General features: G+C 37.0%; 2 protein-coding genes and 1 pseudogene across 2 annotated transcripts; 1 reads left to right on the top strand and 2 right to left on the bottom strand.

The window, feature by feature from the left end:
- Window positions 1-6,756: 6,756 nt before the first annotated feature.
- LOC110718076 lies at window positions 6,757-8,205 on the bottom strand. Its single transcript, XM_021896877.1, has one exon. It carries the CDS (start codon window positions 8,203-8,205, stop codon window positions 6,757-6,759), a length of 1,449 nt encoding a protein of 482 aa, XP_021752569.1.
- A 2,613-nt stretch (window positions 8,206-10,818) lies between these two features.
- Window positions 10,819-12,011, bottom strand: LOC110717814 (annotated as a pseudogene).
- Window positions 12,012-15,761: 3,750 nt separating this feature from the next.
- LOC110717925 (pentatricopeptide repeat-containing protein At5g19020, mitochondrial-like) lies at window positions 15,762-18,521 on the top strand. The gene is given in 2 exon segments (XM_021896720.1): window positions 15,762-17,858; window positions 17,860-18,521. Coding segments are annotated over 2 exon segments (2,136 nt in total). The 5' UTR covers window positions 15,762-16,175; the 3' UTR covers window positions 18,313-18,521.
- Window positions 18,522-18,762: the final 241 nt, after the last annotated feature.

Raw genomic sequence — 18,762 nt, 5'->3', positions numbered from 1 at the left:
GTGCATAGTCAATGTGAATTGCTTTTACTTGCTGTAATTGGTGAATTGGTTGTTGTTGTTTACTGTAATTACTGAAATTGGTTATTGTTGTGTGTGCTTTTGTTGGTGTTGTTACAGAATGGACACAGTGGACTTAAAAGTTACAGTAGGGGGTGCCTTTATACCTTCTTTAGCTGGTAAAAATAGGAGGGTGTTAACTTGGTATGGTGGGTGGGTTTATTGGATGAGAAAAGTGGAAAAAAATAAGATAGATGTACACTTTTTGAGGCAAGCAGCTATACATGGGTTTGTGTATGTGAATGTGAAGGTTCCTAGGGGGTTTAGTTGCTGGTATAAACAAAAGGGCAAGTCTTGGGTGAATGGTAAAAGGGAGCTTGTTGATGGTGAGGTGAATGGTTTCCTAGAGTCTGTGAACAAAGAGGGGGCATGTGAGATGTATGTTACCAGTCATGAGCCAATTGAAGGGACTAACAAAACACCCTTCAAATGTATAGCTGGGAATGAGCTAACCCCTGCACAAAGGAAGGAACTGAAAAAGAGGTTTGGTGGGCCTAAAGTATATAAACCCAGCCCAGAACTTAGTAAGCCCACTGAAGAAGAGCCATTTAGGAGAAGCCCTAGGTTAAAAGGCATTGTTATACATGACAGAGAGGCTGAGGAGAGGCTTCCTAGGGCAGAGAAAGTGAATGCTAATACACATAAAGGGAAGGGTAAACTCACTGCTGCAGATAATGGTAAGGCTAAGGTTGGGGATGAGACTGGAAATTTTGCTAATTTAGTGAGAAAAATAAAAGAAAGAGTGAGGAGATTAAGGGATGACAGTGATGTGTTTAGTGATGAGGATGGTGATACAGAGTCTTCTGATTCTGAGTTGAGTGATTTTGAGTTAGAAGTTGATGAGGGAGAGGAGGACTTATACTCTGATGATGATGAACAGTGGTTGAAGAAAAATTTAGACCATATTAACAGTGAGGTGAAAGGCAGTTTGAGGGGAGTTACTGAAGGAGGGGATCAAAGTGATGATGAGGACACAGGGTTTGACATAGAAAGAAATCTATAGAAAATTGAAGTGAGGGTTGAAGAGGAGGCAGCTTGTGATTCTGATGAGCTAAAGAGTGTGGAAGGTGATTCAGATGATGATCAGGGTAGTGTTACTTGGTTTAACCCTGAGACAGACTTTGAAAGGGCTATCAAATTTGTAGTTGGTCAAAGGTTCAGTGATGTGCAAACAATGAGAAAAGCTTTGAGACAACATGCAATTGAAAATAGGTATGAGTATTACCTTCTTCACAATGATTCAAAGAGGCTAACATCATATTGCAAAAGGAAATGCAAGTGTGTGTATAACAAGAACAGTTGTAGGATAGTGAAGTGTACATGTAGTAAGGGTGTTAGGTGTAGGTTCAAGTTTTATGAAACAAGGCTTGTGAAATCAGAGGCTTGGCAAATTAAGACACTAAGGCTGCATAGGTGTGTTAGGAGTAAAATGAACAACAAGGTGACAGCAGAGTTCCTTGCTGACAGGTACTTGGAGGAGTTCAGGGGCAACCCCAGATGGAAGATTAAACAGATTCAGGACAGGGCCTTGAATGACTTGGGGATCAAAATTACATACTCCAAGGCTTGGTTGGCTAGAAGCAGGGCAAAGCTTATAATATATGGCTCTTCATCAGAGCAATACTCAAAGGTTTGGGACTATGGGAAGGCACTGCTGAAATGGAACCCAGGGAGTGAGTGTAATGTGGTGGTGGATGATATTAATCAAATTGAAAGACCAATTTTTATGAGGATGTTTGTGTGCTTATCTGCACTTAGGGATGGATTCATTTCTGGTTGCAGACCAGTAATTGGGGTGGATGGGTGCCATCTAAAAGGGGCATACCCTGGGCAGATCTTGGTTGTAGTTGGAAAAGATGGAAATAATGCCATCTTCCCAATTGCTTGGGCAAGTGCAGAGATTGAGAACAAGGACAGCTGGTGCTGGTTTCTAGAGAGCTTGCTCAAGGCACTTTGTGTGTATGACCAAGGAGATGGCTTGACTTTTATGTCTGACAGTCAGAAAGTAAGTGGGTTGTGTTTGTGTTTAAATTACTTTGCTTTATTTGAATTTTCCGTACACTAACTTGTTAGTTTTGCCTTGTGTGTAGGGTTTCATAGAAGCATTTGCAGATGTGGCCCCCAAAGCTGAGCTCAGATTTTGTGTGAGGCATATTTGGTCAAATTTCAAACTGAAATTTCATGGTGCAACTTTCAAGGAATTGTTCTGGGCTGCTGCTAGGGAAAGCACTCTGGTAAGCTTCTATTTAGGTTCTTTTATGTCAGTTTTATGGTGAACTATAATGTATGCTAGGAACATTTAGTTTTGCACATATTTGCATGTCTTTCTATTTTGTGAAAACTGTATGTCATGTGTCTATGTTGTGTTGAATGGTTGTCATGTGTGTGGTTGTATCATTTTGAGTTTGAAGTTGCTATGGAAAGTATCAATTTTTTGGATGAAGAAGCATACCAGTGGCTGTCAAACATTGACCCCCAGCACTGGTCAAGGCATGTTTTCTCTACAAACTGCAAGTCTAACATGTTGTTAAACAACATGTGTGAGACATTTAATGCAGTGATTAGAGATGCCAGAGACAAGCCTATTCTAATTCAAATGGAATGGCTTAGAATATATATGATGAAGAGGAGTAATGACAAATGGGAGGCAGTAAAGTCTTGGGAAGGTTTACTAACCCCATTTGTCAACAAAGTCTTTGATGGGTTGGAGAAGTATGCCATGACATGTGAGGTTACAGCTTCAAGGGATGAAATTTATGAGGTGAAATACAAGGATGATCAGTGCATTGTGGATCTACAAGAGAGAAAATGCACTTGTTATAGATGGGAGTTGACAGGAATACCTTGTGTCCATGCATTTGCTTGCATAATGGACAAAAGGGATGATCCTGAGTTGTATGTGCACCCACATTAAAATAGGGTGACATACTTGGCTGCATATGAGAACCCAATACAGCCAATTCCTGGCCCTAAGAATTGGAAAAAGGTCAAGCTCAGACAGCCTTTTCCACCTATGCTGAAAGTGCAGCCAGGAAGACCTAAGGAAAAAAAGAGAAAGCTTGAACTAGGGGAGGGCACTTCTGCAGCACCTGAGGGCAAGAAGCCAAAGGTGAAGAAACAATGCAAGAACTGTGGTGGATTTGGCCACTTTGCCAAAACATGCAAGGCTGAAGCAGCACCAGAACAGCCTAACCCACCTACAACAAATCCAAAGGGTGGGAGGCCACAGATGCAGACTCCTTGGCTTAAGGAACAGAGCAAGAAAAGTGAAGAGAAAGCAGCAAGACAGGTATTTTGTGTATTTTGTGACTTGAGTGTATTTAGTGGCTTTGTTTCTGAGTCTTGTCATACTGTGATTGCAGGCTGCACTGAAGTTGCCACAATATCAGCCTCCAACAACAGCATAGGCTGGGTCAAGTAATGCTGCACCTGCAACTGCTGTGTCAAGCCAGCCTGCAACAAGAACAGAGCCTTTGCTGACTCAGCCTGTTACCAGGAGCAACAGGAGCCTAAGTCAGCCCACAAGAGTGCCAACAACTACTCCTCCCAAAGTCAAAATACAGACCAGGTCCAAGCTTCATGTAATGACAAGCAAGAAGGACAAGGATCTCAATCAACTGTGACCCTAGGTCTACTCATTAGTATTTTGTAATAGACAGCCAAGTTTATTTGGTAGTTGAACAATGATTTTGCACAAAGGTGCCTTAACTTTTGTCTCAGCCAATGTAAAACAATTAAAAACATTGTGTTGCAAGTACTAATACGAAATGTGATATGTTTCTACCAAAAAGTTCCATTTCTCATTGATTTAGTTAAAAGTAGTACAAGAAATGTCATCCCAACATCCATACATAATAATTCAACAAAACACAACATAAGTTGGGGATTTTTTTTGTTTCTAAGCATTCCTAAATGAACCTAAGATCTAAAATACATAGCCAGTACCAAACCAAAACAACAAAACACAACAATAGCATGTACTGTGAGCATTTTCTTTGTTGTTGCATTGCTGCCATGCACTTCCTTGATCATCTTCTTCCTGTCTGAGCTAAGAGCTTTGCATTTCATCTTCAAGCTGTCAATCTCATTGAGCAAGCACCTCCTTTGTCCACTAACATCATCAACTTCCCTCTTCATGTCATTCAGCTCTCCCTTCATTAGTTTCTTGTCCAGCAGAAAGTTGTTAATCACCTCTGTTTGCCAAGGTGTTCCATCTGGTTGATCCACCCACTCAAAAGATTTACACCCCCTTGACTCAGTCACAGGATCATAGAATTTGCAGGTCCTAAACTTGCGTCCAGGGTTCTCCCTAGTCCAAGCAGTCAGCCTAGACATTGGAACTCCACATTGGCATTTTTTCTCCTTTGAGGGTGACATGCTAACTGAAGACATTCCCTTCTGAAATTCAGTAAGAACAAGAATGAAATTAATTGTATTCGAACACAATCACCATAATATAACCCTAATTTCAGTAGCCAATTCACATAACAAAAATCCCCAATCTAATTTAATCTTACATGAACCCTAAGTATTTTAATTGAAATTGGGGTTTAATTGACCTCACAAAACGCCCAATTTCAATTACTCTTAGCAAATGCAACATAATCACGCAACGAATTGCCAAAAAATTACAACAGAAATCACGAAAATTGCTAGAGAATTAACGACAATGGCTTACCTTTTTGATGCTTGTTGTCGAGGAGTTCAATTGATTGTTTGATAATTAGAGGGTTTGGGATTGTTAAGGTTGCCCAAAAATACTGATTTGTGAAGAAAATCGCAAAAATTAATCTCCAATCTGCAAGAATTTGGTGTACAAATGAAGAACTAGGTTTAAATAAAAGGGAAATCGAGAGAAATTTGGGAAAAAAATCAAAAACTAGCCGTTATGCTGGGCCCCACAAGCGTTTTCCGTCACCTGAGCTCAGATGAGGTGGTAAAACTGATATTTAATTTTTTTATGAGGTGGTAAAGTAAATGTTTTTTTTTTGGAGGTGGTAAATTCGACAAAGTCATTATTTGAAGGTGGTAAAAATGAAAATTTCCTAACTTTTATTATATTTACCTATAGAGAATTACAGTTATCGATGGTTAAAGTTGTGTATTGGCAAACGTGATAAAAGAAACAGGTTAAGTAGATTAGAACGGAGGAAGTAGATTATTATAGATTGATCATAGTTCATGTTACTAGAGAACTAGACTACTAATAGTACGTGTAGGGATGTTAATGGGGTGATGACCGGGGGATGTTGGCATCCCAGTCTCCGCCTAACATTTTCATCCCCACTCCCGTCCCTGCCTAACATTTTCATCCCCACTCCTATCCCCGCGGCGGATCCAAAATTCATCCCTGCCTCGACGGGTACAATTCCAAAACTATCCCCACCCCATCCCCCGGCCACTTGGATATTCACACCCATCTAATCCCCATCCAAGACTCGGGCCTAATCCTTGCCTCTCAAATACAACAATATTACATGCATAATGTTGATTACAAAAAAAATTAAAAAAATCATTGTTAATATTACACATTTTTTTGTTTATATTATAAGTCTATTATAAAATATTATATTTACTACTAAGTGCTTTATTTTACTGATTTTTTTTATATTATATATTATAAAAGTATATAAATTAATTTTTTAAAATATATATGTTAGAGATATGAGATATCGAAAAATATATGTGTGATATATTTTCTGTAGATATCATTAAGAGAATAATATATTTAGGTTTATTTATGTTAAAAATATTAGTTAGAGAATATATCTTTAGGTTTATGGTTATGTTAGTATATCTTTTAGGAAGATTGTTTCCTGTCTTATGAGCGTAGGTTTTGTATAAATACTCTACCTGAATAATAAAAAATAGTCATTCATTCTCTCTTTCACCCCAATTTGTCAATATATATGTAGGTATAGGGTGGGCACGAAGTGAGGCAAGGCGGGTCTCCTACTTGACCCGCCCTATTAACATCCCTATGTACGTGTTCAATTATAAGAAATTGCGACAATAAGACAATTACAGAGTATTTCTTAACCTAGGGCCTAGGGGGGTATAACAATATTTTGGTTTAGGATGTTTATGTACAATATTCTATCCCTTTCAATTTGTTTTATCATTCAATGTAACAAAATTATAAGTATTTGATAATCAACCTCGACAAACGTTATAACGATAGTACAAATCATCGATTATTTGTACAAATCATAGATATCTAAAAAGTAACTCTTAACAAACATTACAACATATGGAGTAATTAATTGATGTAACATTTCCCCAAAGTAAGCCTAAAACAAAAACTATTTTGCAAAATGGTTGCGTGGCAAAAGTATTTACCAAACTAAGCTTCTAGGGTAAAACGCTGTCTCGGACAGCGTTTTATCCCCTGGATATTTTAAAAAAAAAAAATTCAATTTGTAAATCGTTGTCCCACACAACGTTTTACCGTTTGACTTTTTTTTTTTTAATTTTTAAAATTCTTATGTTCTGTTTATTTTGTGGGAAAAATCAAATGCACATAAGACGCTATTTAGGACAGCGTTTTATGTACAATTTTTTTTTTGTACATAAACCGCTGTCTGAGACAGCGTTTTTCTACTGGACTGCAACACCAGCAGCCAGCAGCCTTTCTTCTCTTTAATCTGCCCCATTTCTTCCTCCAACACACCACCCCCAGCCTTCAATAAGCCACCACCCTCAACCACCACCCCCACCACCAACCCCTACCGTCGACCACCACCTCCCACCACTTTTGACCACCCTTATGCACTTCAAAACTCTCCAACCACCCCCAACAACACTACAACCAGCTCCACCACCAGCCCTGTGGAAGGTTAACTCAACAAGGGACATGATCGGTAGAAACCGAGCTCCCTTCAACACATTGTTAAATGTTTCCGAGAAGTTTGTAGTACATATCCCATATATACGACCATTGTCGTGAAAGAGAGACCACATACTGAACAGGACTTCAGCAATGTACTCCATGGTCTTGGTACATGCCTCACCAATGAAACACAAATCAGCTTGAAATTTTCTCTCTTGCCTTTGGTACGCCGCAGCCTTGAACATATCTCTTATGTCGTTACTTCGCACGTGAGTCTTCAAAATGGATGCTATGTGGCGGACACAAAACCTGTGATAGGCTCGCGGCTGGGTGAATCCTACATTTGGATCATTCATTGCTGCAATGATCCCAGGATGTCGATCAGATATAACACAGAGGCCATCCCGTTGCGTGACACGATCCCGAATACAACCCAGGAACCAAGACCAGCTGGATGTGTTTTCCCCTTCAACCACCGTAAATGCTAGAGGAAATACTTGGAAGCTTGCATCAACACTTGTAGCAACCAACAGTGTTCCTTTATACTTCCCGTACAAGTGCATCCCATCGATACAGATAACAGGCATACAATGTTTAAAGTCGTCGATACAAGGACCGAAGGCCCAAAACACTCGTTCAAACACTTCCACGTTGTTGTAGTATACACCGTCCACTAAAGCTTTGTGTTTCCATACGACACATGTACCCGGGTTTGACCGTAGGAGTGCTTGCATGAAGTGCGGAAGTCTGCCATAAGAACTCTCCCAATCCCCAAATATTTCAGCTATAGCTTTCTCCTTAGCATACCACGCTCGTCGATACGGGACATCAAAATGAAATTGCTTGGAGATGAGTTCCTGTATGAATTCAACTTTCAAGGACAGATCTTTCCGCACAAAGGACTCCACATACTCTGCTATTATGGACGAATCCAAGTATGGGTGATCAGTATATAGTACTTCAGTGACACATGTCTCCCGGTGCGGCCCTTTGTACGTGACTATGGTAAAACCACGCGAGTGCTCACTGGATTTGAAACCCCGTAGCATCCAACCACATTTCTGCTTGCATCGCAGATGTAGGACACCATCATTCGAGGTCACTATGGTGTAGAATTGATTCCTCTGTATAGAATACATCTTCACCATTTCTTGAAGCATTTTCTTGCTTTCAAAATACATTCCCTTCTGAAATTCTCCCACGGGAACAAACGATGTGTGGCTACCCGATTCGGCCCAATACTGATCAACTTCATAGTTCTTGGGTACCTCACTAAACCAAGGTATGGGAGTTCTAACCAAGGGCTCGCCAACTTCCATCTATGTAGGTTCATCATCCTCCTCTCCGTTCTCGTCCTCATCATCCATTTCCGCATACACATCATACACCAACAATTCATTATTCACAATATCATCAAAATGATCTGGCTCTTCTCGAGACGGTGATGCTTGAACATCACCTTGCATAGGCGAATAACTATGCAGTTGCATCGGTGAAGGTGCCACGGTGTTCGATGACGAAGGACCGGGTTGGCCGAACATTGTCCTACATCCCCCAGCATGTACTGGTGAAGCTATATGAGAACTGAACGACATGTGAAATTATTCGTCCCGCAGCATTCGACTAAAGGGTGCCATCCCATATTCATTCGATGGAATGTGGTTTGAGGGCACTTGGAAGGACGCGGTGTTGTAATTAGAGACATATGTAGTTTGCTATTCTGCCCGAGTACTTTGTTGGGTACATATAGGCACCGTTTCTACATATATCTCATTGGGAACACCCTTCATTGCAACAATGCTCCTCAAAGCTTTCAAATGTCTGTTCGTAGAGACATGTAACACTTGAACCCCGTGACCAGTATCAAACCTCATTTAAATGTTCAGTTCAACATTCATTGGGTTGAACCAATACTACTATGAACCTCGTTCATCAAATCATTAACTGTCATGTTCGGTTCAAGTGTTACTGGTTCCATATTTCCTCCACTATACTCAACATTTGATCCATCACACAAAATTTCACCTCCCCACCGGCATAACAACACTACATTTTGTCCAGTCATATTCTACATAACCAAAACACATATTAGGATAATTGAAATCTAGAGCGAGGTAAAAATAGTTGCCCACAAACTACGCAGTAACTCCATTTATAAACTCTTAGTTTAGGTTTCAATGCAAAACGATTACTAACAAACTAATATTATAAACAATAAACTAATATGAAATGGTAGATAAATTATCAATAATGAAATAACCGTCTTCTCACCAATAATCTATAATTATCAACAATTATATTACACATATTACCATCAATAATTTCAACTATTTCGCATATATGTACCACATTACCATCAACAATTTCAACAATTTCATGAACAATTTCATCAACAATGTACCACATTACCATAAAAAAATTATCAACATTTTAAAACATTTTCATTAATTATTAGCAACAATTTGATACAATTTGAACAATTAAGAGGGGCAGCAATTATCAACATTACACTAGTTTGAACAAAGCAGCAATTTGAACAATTTGATACAATTTGAACAATTCAACAATTATCAACATTACACTATTTTGAATTTAGGGTTTACCACGAAATTGAGTGGAGAGGGGCAGCAGCAACTTAGTGGCGGCGACAGCAGTGGTGGCGGCAGCAGTGGTGGCAGCCCGGTGGTTGACTGTGGTGGCGACAGCGAGATAGAGTGAGAGTGAGAGTGATGAGAATGAGCTGCAGCCTGTGACGCACAAAAACAAAAACCATAGAAACGCTGTCTGAGGCAGCATTTCATTTCAACAAAAAAATCACTAGAAACGCTGTCTCAGGCAGCGTTTTTAGTAAAGACTAAAACGCTGTCTCAGACAGCGTTTTAGGTAATTTTTTTTTCCCCAATTTATTAAAAACCCAGAATTTAAGAAAATTTCAACAAAAAAGTCAACAACTAAAAACGCTGTCTCAGACAGCATTTTTAAGTTGAATTTTTTTTTTTTTACAAAAAACCAGGCATAAAACGCTGTCCAAGACAGCGTTTTAGCCTAGAAGCTTAGTTCCGTAAATACTTTTGCCACGCAACCATTTTGGTTAATATTTAGCAAAATTGGCTTAGTTTGGGAAAACGCCCTGATTGATGGGTGCAAACTAAACCAACCATATTATTATTCATTGTATCATTATTTATACATATTGAAATGAGGGAGTTTAGTGGGTACGGTGAACAAGCTGATTAAAATCATTGGATTAGTTACACATACTGTATAGTAGTACTACATAGATTTATATTAATCATTTATTCATACAAAATTATAAGCCTTGCCTTAGCTTCTAATCAACCATTTGGGATCATAGATGATGAACCTAGCTAAACTAATTATACTGCCATATCCGTAACTTCATTCATCAAAATTCTACTCATTTACTATTTATGTGATCAATGATTTTTTTTTCTTTGATCGTGCTTAGTAAACTATATATTACAACGTAAAACAAAATCAAATGAAATCTAGGTTAGATTCATTTCAATGTATAGTTTTAAAAAAAAAATCATATATATCTATTTATATATAGTTCTCGTAAGTCGTAACTGATTATAATTATAGTACTAATACTACCTCCTTTTCATATTTTTTGCAACTTTGAAATATTTTATATCTCATAAATAATACCCCCAAACTTACAAAAAATATAAAATGGAGGTAGTAATCAAAATTATGCATTATTGGAGATTGTGTAATATGGAAATGAGTATATCTATTCATAAAAGGCAGGGAGTAATATTAATTTCATTTTATATACTTGTATGCATGAAGAAATCAAAACTAATTTAAAATGAATTTCAAAAAAAAAAAAAAAAAAAAATTGAAGCTGGCAATCTTTGAAAAAACTAAGTATATGAATTAATATGATATATTATATTAACCTATGATTTAAGAAAAATGCAAAGAATTCATAAAAGTTACCCAGCTCTAGGAGAGCTTTTGATAACAACATTAGAATCTAAGCTAAGCCCTAATTGCGGATCTAGAGATTTACAGCTTTGTTTGTAACAGGTATCACTACAACAGGAGTACTATTTTCTGAAGTGCACCTGCTGCCACCATGCGTTACCGTAAACTGCTGGAAAGCCGCCGCTACCCTCGGCTTCTGATGATCGTGTTCGTGTTCATGTTCGTGTTGATAATCAAACTGGCCGAAGCTAATCTGAGATTCTTCATAGAGTGAAAAATGATTTTGAGCTGGTTAATAAGATTTAGGATCAAAGTACCATAAAGCACCCGAAGAAGAATTATTGTTTTTCTGTTGGTATGGTTGAAGGTAAAAATTAATACTCGCTTTTCGAGCTTGTAGTTGAAGCCTCTTCTTCTTCATCCTCTCCTTTTTTATGGGCATTTTGATGGCCACCTAATGCTTGAGAATTTGCAAATTCTTTGCAACAATATTGACACTCGAATTTCTTTCCGATTTCAATCTCAATGTTGTTGTTGCTGCTGCTGTTGTTGTTAGTTACGGATGAACTTCTTTCACGATCACCCTGGTTTTCTTTTTTATTAGAACCAGAGGAGATTGTATTGGATGACTTCGTACTTTCTTCGTGTTCGTTCATGTTCTCGGGATTTTTGTATAAATCGACTTCAAACCCGAACAATTTTAGCTTCTTTTCTACATAATAAGGACTACTCTCCATGTTATTAGTAGTTTTTTTTTTTTTTTTTTTTTTTTTTTTTTTTTTTTTTTTTTTTGGGGTGTTATACAATAACAAAGGAAAGTTTGATTAGTGTTTGTTTTATTGTTGTTTCACTAATTTGGTGTTGTTTGTCCTTTGGTATAACCTTCCTTATATAGGACTACTTACGAGGCCGGTTTCGACGATGCGTTGCATCACAAGCAAACAGACCTTATGTTAGTCTTTTTGAGAAAACGTTGTCCTTATGTTAGTTTAATTAACATGAATAGCAAAGGTCAATTTAAAAAAATAAAAAGATAGAGGAAGGTAGGAAAAAAAAAACAAAAAGTCGTATAAGAGAAGCTCATATATGCATGCAAAATGGTATATTATATAGTTATTATACAATCTAAGGAAAAAAAATTTGAAACTTTTGTATAAAATATTAGTACACCTCTAACTTTCACTATCAAAAGAGATTCAGTTGGTTTAATAATGAAGAAGAATTATGGTAGATAAGCATTATAATTATGAATTGATTAAACTTGCAATTATGGGACATCATGTGGAATAATATAAGCTAATATTCCATGTTTAAAGATGTGAGAATGGTAATATAATAATCATATTATATAGAGAAGTCAAAGAAAGATGGGGATGTAATCACCCTGGTTTATAGTTTAAGGTTCCTGTTGGTCTGTAACAAATCTAGCATACTGTACTTAACAATGTAATTAAAAATTAATTATATATATCTTGACCAACTAACAAGCTAGTGGAGTCATTATATAATGTCATCTACCGAAAAGCTTATTATAATATATACATAAATCTGAAATTAATTAATGATACTTAGTTAAATAATTTATTTGATTAATTAATAAACATCTACTTTAATTTGGTCTCTAGTCCCTGTAGGTTGGAAAACTGTAAAATCAGAAAATAAAGATTGAATGTGGGCCGAATTTCTTAATGTATGAATGACACTGTGACGTGTTAGAAACACTGTCTTAGAAGCAAAATTCGCCCCGACTATGGTGCAATCGGAGATGGCGTTGCCCCCCAAGATTTAACACAGTGATCTCGATCCTTTAATGTGCACTCAAAAAGAGAGATTAGGAACTCACAATATGCTCAGAACAACCGTAGAGGAAAACCGAAAACAAAAGAGGAAGAAGATGAAAAAAATTCTGTGTGTTTTAGAAACCACGAAAAATACCAGTTTTTAAAAGAAGAAGAAAACCGTAACTGCTGGAGAAAATCAAGCCACGCAAATCATTGTGGAGGAAAATAGCAAGCAAATACAATGTTTAAAAGACCGAGTCAAACGTTGTTGTGGACTTTGTAACTGAACAATCTCATAAAAACTGGAACGTCAGTTATGACTTAGCCCAAAAAGGTAGACACACCACACCGCGCACGTGCCACGAAGCGAACCGAATCGGCCGGCGGCCGCGGCGCGCATGGGGATGCCTCTTTCTAGCCCACAACAATAGGGAAAGCACTTCAAACATCAATGTATAAACACTCATGTTTAAAACATGTAAAATATACTTCTCCCACCAATGTGGGACAAAACACCTTTTCTCCCAATATAACAAGTAAATCCTTCCTTATCCCACCAATGTGGGACAATGGGTTTTCCTCCAAAACAAAAACACTTCCTTAGCATTTATTTCCAACAATCCCCCACAAATGCGAAGGAAAAAGAGTTTTAAGACAAATAAAAACACCTGTTCTAAGCATTTCAATAGGTTTGATACTTAAGTACTGGTATCTTTCGATTGAACCAATACATAGTAAAGATTAGGCAACTCCTTTGTTAAGTGAGTGAACGAATCTAGAACTCACTCAACTCAGAAGTTAAAACCCAATAACACATATCTTACCTTAAGACATTGTGAGTTCCGCGATAAAAATCAACCACCAAGATTGGCCATCAAACTTGGGATACTTATGAGTGCCTTAGAAAGACTGCCCATGTCTCTCATAGAAGGTGGTCAAACCTTCACACCCACGTAGGTAATTTCATCAAGTCTATCGCATAGACCACCCAGACCCTGGGATATGAAATCATTAAGAGGCTTTGCTCAACCTCGCATTATCAAAGCGGTGAATTCATCAAGTCCGTCTCATTAGGACCACCCAAATTCTGGGCTATGAATTCATTAAAAGCTAAGAGCTTAACCTCACTAAATGTACAAGTCATAGGAATGGGAAGTGTACAACTATGAGTCTTTCTATGGCTTCGTTAGTCCACATGAATCCTTGTGTGAACAAGGTCGGGTATCCACCATGAATTCCTCAACTAATGGGCTTAAGCCCCATTCACCTCGACGTATCAAGGACAAGTCTCCTATTTAGTCCTTTGGTCAATGGATATGCTAGATTCCTCTCAGATCTTACATATTCCATAGTGATAACACCACTTACTATCAAAGTCCTCACAGACTCATGTCTCACATGAATGTGCCTCTTTTTGCCGTTGTAAGCACTGTTTTTGGCAACACAAATAGCAGCCTGTGAATCACAATGTAAAGAAATAGGTGGAGCAGGTCGCCCCCACAATGGAATATCTGCTAATAAGTTTCTTAACCACTTCGCTTCTTGCCCGACCAAGTCCAAGGCAATGAATTCAGACTCCATAGTTGATCGGGCAATACAAGTCTGTTTTGAAGATTTCCAAGACACAACTGCTCCACATAAAGTGAAAGTATATCCACTAGTGGAGCTTACCTTATCATTGTCAGACACCCAGTTTGCATCACAATATCCTTCTAACACAGCAAAAAAACAAACATAATGCAAACCCCAATGCATAGTGCCTCGAAGATACCTTAATAGGCGTCTAAGGGCATTCCAATGTTCTCTATTAGGGTTATGGGTATACCGACTAAGTCTACTAACTGCATAGGCTATGTCAGGTCGAGAGTAGGTCACAAGAAACATTAAACTCCCAATTATTCTAGCATACTCAGTTTGTGACACACTATTGCCATTGTTCTTTTTCAAGTGAATGCTAGCATCATAAGGAGTTTTAACAGGCACAAGGCACAACATCATAACTGTTAAACTTTTTTAACACTTTTTCCACATAATGAGATTGAGACAAAGAGAAACCATTACTAGTTTTAATTTGGTACTTTAACACCCAAAATCACATCAGTTTCACCTAAGTCTTTCATCTCAAACTGAGAGGAAAGAAATTCTTTTGTTTCATTAATAACATCAATATGTGTACCAAAAATCAACATATCATCTACATATAAGCAGACAATTACACAATCAGATCCAAACATTTTTTAGTACACACAAGTATCAGCACGGATTGCTATAAACCCAAAACTAAGTATTGTTTTATGAAACTTTTCATACCACTGTTTTGGAGCTTGTTTTAATCCATACAAGGATTTCTTTAACTTACACACTTTTCGTTCATGTCCGGAAACCACAAAACCTAGAGGTTGAACCATATAAATTTCCTCCACTAAGTCGCCATTTGAAAAAACAGTTTTTACATCCATTTGATGCACAATATATTATATATATATATTTATATATATATATATATATATATATATATATATATATATATATATTATTCCTCATATTATTACTTTCATACTTTGTATATCATACGATTCCTCAATCCTCATCTTTTAATATGACAATACTTTATTCCTTAAAAGAAATAAAATAAAATTGACAACCCTTTCATATGCAGTATTTTATTCCTTTAAATCTACAATGTATTTTATATGCAATAATTTTGTAATAAAAAAAATGATGTGTTTTTGAAACATTTGATTCATTTTATATTATTATTATTATTATTATTATTATTATTATTATTATTATTATTATTATTATTATTATTATTATTATTATTATTATTATTATTATAAAAATATTTGTTATTTTTGTATTCTCGATTTAGAAATTTCAAAATGTTTTTCTTATTAGAAAACGACTTACTAATAGCATTTTTTTTTGATAATATTAATCTTATTAACACCTTAATGTTTCATTTCATAATATACATTAAAAAAAATACCATTGTTATATTTTTGTCCACATGCATTATGTAAAAGATTTGCTTTTATTTGTTTAATAATAGTGAAATTACCGTGCCATTGCACGGGACCTAAGCTAGTAAATAATAAAAGGATTAAAAGCCATAAGACTTGATTGTTTCCTTTGAATGGCAAAAGTTGAAGATTTAGGGTTTCATAATCTCTACAAGTCTCTGGAGGATCACATGAATATTTCACTCAAACGACTACGCATCACTGGATTTCAAGCCGAATCAGTGCGAACTCATATATTATATTGTTTCAGATGAAGTTTTTTATTTAGGCGATTGTTAATTAAATCTAGGATGTATTTAGTTTTAAGGTGTGTACTTGTGTTGAAATTCTTGATTTCGTAGAAATTATATATAAGTGTCGTTTGACTATATTTTATTGATGAAATCCCTTTTTCTTCTTGTAAAAAAATAAAAATAAAAAAAAGACTTGATTGTTTCCTGTCTAAAAAAAAAAGAAAAAAAATAATAAGACTCTCGAGATTGTTTTCCCTCCAAAACACAAACATTAACATCTCTTCTATGATCACATCTCATGTACCTGCCACTGAAACCCAAATCATTTCTTCAATTTCTACCACCATTTGCTTCTTTTTCTTCTTCCAATTTGATATGGGTATCTCATTTTTCGTCGAAATCCCCTCAATTTTTATCAGAATCGAAAACCCATCTCGCAAATTTCTTCAATTCAATCAACATTCAAAGTGGAAATCGAAATTCAAACAAAGAATGTATTGATCATGAACTTGAATTGGTTTCCGCTCTGAAATCTTGTTCTTTCCTCCAATCAATTTTTCAAGGTCAGCAAATTCATTCCTTAATAGTAAAATCAGGTCTTGATTCCAATATTTTTATTCAGAACAGTATAATTAGTATGTATGTTAAATGTAATCAGATTGGTGTTGCTAAAAAGTTATTCGATTCGTGTTCACGATTGGATTCGATTTCGTGTAATATTATGCTTGGTGCTTATTTGAAATCTGGTATGTTGGGTGATGCCCTCCAACTGTTTGATGTAATGCCTGACAGAGGAGGTGTTGCTTACACTACCATGATAATGGGTTTGGCTCAGAGTGATAGATGGAGTCAAGCAATCTCAATTTTTAAGGGTATGAGAGTTGCAGGTGTTGCTCCAAATGAGGTAACTATGGCTAGTGTCATCTCATCGTATACTCGTGTTGGTAGGATTTCAGATGGTAGAGCTCTCCAGGCATTGACTACTAAGTTAGGACTCAAAGATTTTGTTCTTGTTTCTACTAATTTGTTGCACTTATATTGTGTTAAATCTAGTTTAGAGGACGCTAGGCGCTTGTTTGATGAAATGCCGGAAAAGAATATAGTTTCCTGGAATGTGATGTTAAATGGATATTCTAAGGCAAAGTTTGTTGATTTAGCCAGGGATTTATTTGATAATATCCCTGAAAGGGATCTGGTATCATGGGGCACAATTGTTGATGCTTATGTACAAGTAGATAGGCTAGTTGAAGCTTTGACACTGTATCGTTCAATGTTAAGTGCAGGATTAAGGCCCAACGATGTTATGGTTGTGGATTTAGTTTCAGGATGTGGGCGAGTAGTAGCAATTGGTGAAGGTCAGCAATTGCATTCCACAATAGTAAAAGCTGGCTTCAACTGTTATGATTTTATTCAATCTACAATTATTCACTTCTACTCAGCTTGTGGGAAAATTAATCTTGCTTGCTTACAATTTGAGGAAGCTTGTCAATCCCATCTTGCATCCTGGAATGCCCTTATATCAGGGTTTATAAGAAATGGAATGATTCAGAAGGCCCAAGAACTCTTTGACAGGATGCCTGAAAGGGATATTTTCTCCTGGAGCTCCATGATTTCAGGTTATTCGCATGGTGGACAGGCTAGTATGGCTTTAGAATTGTTCCGAGGAATGGTGGCAGTTGGTGTCCAGCCAAATGAGATCACTATGGTGAGTGTTCTTTCTGCCATTGCATCTGTTGGTGCATTGAAAGAAGCCAAGTGGGCCCACGAGTTTATCAGAAATAATTCAATCCCTCTCAATGACAATTTAATTGCAGCGCTTATTGATGTTTATGCAAAATGTGGGAGCATCAGCAATGCATTGGATGTTTTCAATCCTTTACGACCCAAAATCACTTCAATCTCCCCATGGAATGCAATGATTTGTGGATTGGCAATGCATGGGCATGCTACCTTGTCATTAAGAATATTTGAAGACTTAGAAAAAAACAGGTATTCAACCCAACGCGATTACTTTTATCGGAGTTCTGACAGCGTGTTGTCATGCTGGATTGGTGGAAGCAGGAGAAAAATATTTTGAGAGCATAAAAAATGTCTATCAGATTGATCCAAATATTAAGCATTATGGCTGTATGGTGGATCTCCTAGGTAGAGCAGGGAAATTGCAAGAAGCCGAGGCAATTATAGAGAGCATGCCAATGCAGGCAGATGTTGTCATATGGGGTACATTGTTGGCAGCCTGTAGAACACATGGTAATGTGGAGGTTGGAGAGAGAGCAGCTAAGATTTTAAGGAACTTAGATACCTCTCATGGGGCAAGCAGGGTCCTGCTTTCCAACCTTTATGCCGATGCTGGGAGGTGGAATGATGCGATTGGGGTTCGGAAATCGATGCAAGGTGAACAAATGGTAAGGCTGCCTGGTGCTAGTTTTGCATGAAATTTTTCTATAAAGAAGCTGGGAAAGTTTCTCTGTTAAAGTTCTTGAGTATTAAAAATTATGAAATGTACTTAGAAGGAAGTGATAGAATTGAAGTACTCTGTAATCTGTAGTAACGTAGTTGATGACTTGATGATTATGACAAATATAATGTAGGCTGTTTTTTGATAGAATATTTTTATTGGATACTACTCATATTAGTATTAATTAAGCAATGGCCTTCTGTTATTTGATGATAATGATGCTAGTTTAAACGAATTTTCTGCCAAGTGTTTTGAAGACGGATCATGCAGCGCGCTCATCTATTGTACAAGGATGCTGGTATAGAAAAAGCTTATGAGCCAAAGCATCAATAGAGGAGACAAGTTTGAGTCCTTTGATTAAGGAGCACTCTTGCTTATTAATCAGGGCTTATGACGACCAATGAAGTTGAGGGTAGCACAAGCAGGT

This window comes from Chenopodium quinoa, unplaced genomic scaffold (genome assembly GCF_001683475.1).
Source record: "Chenopodium quinoa cultivar QQ74 unplaced genomic scaffold, ASM168347v1, whole genome shotgun sequence".
Taxonomy (NCBI): Eukaryota; Viridiplantae; Streptophyta; class Magnoliopsida; order Caryophyllales; family Amaranthaceae; genus Chenopodium; species Chenopodium quinoa.
Note: the sequence above shows the minus strand (reverse complement) of the source record. Positions and strands in the feature narration are given on the sequence as shown.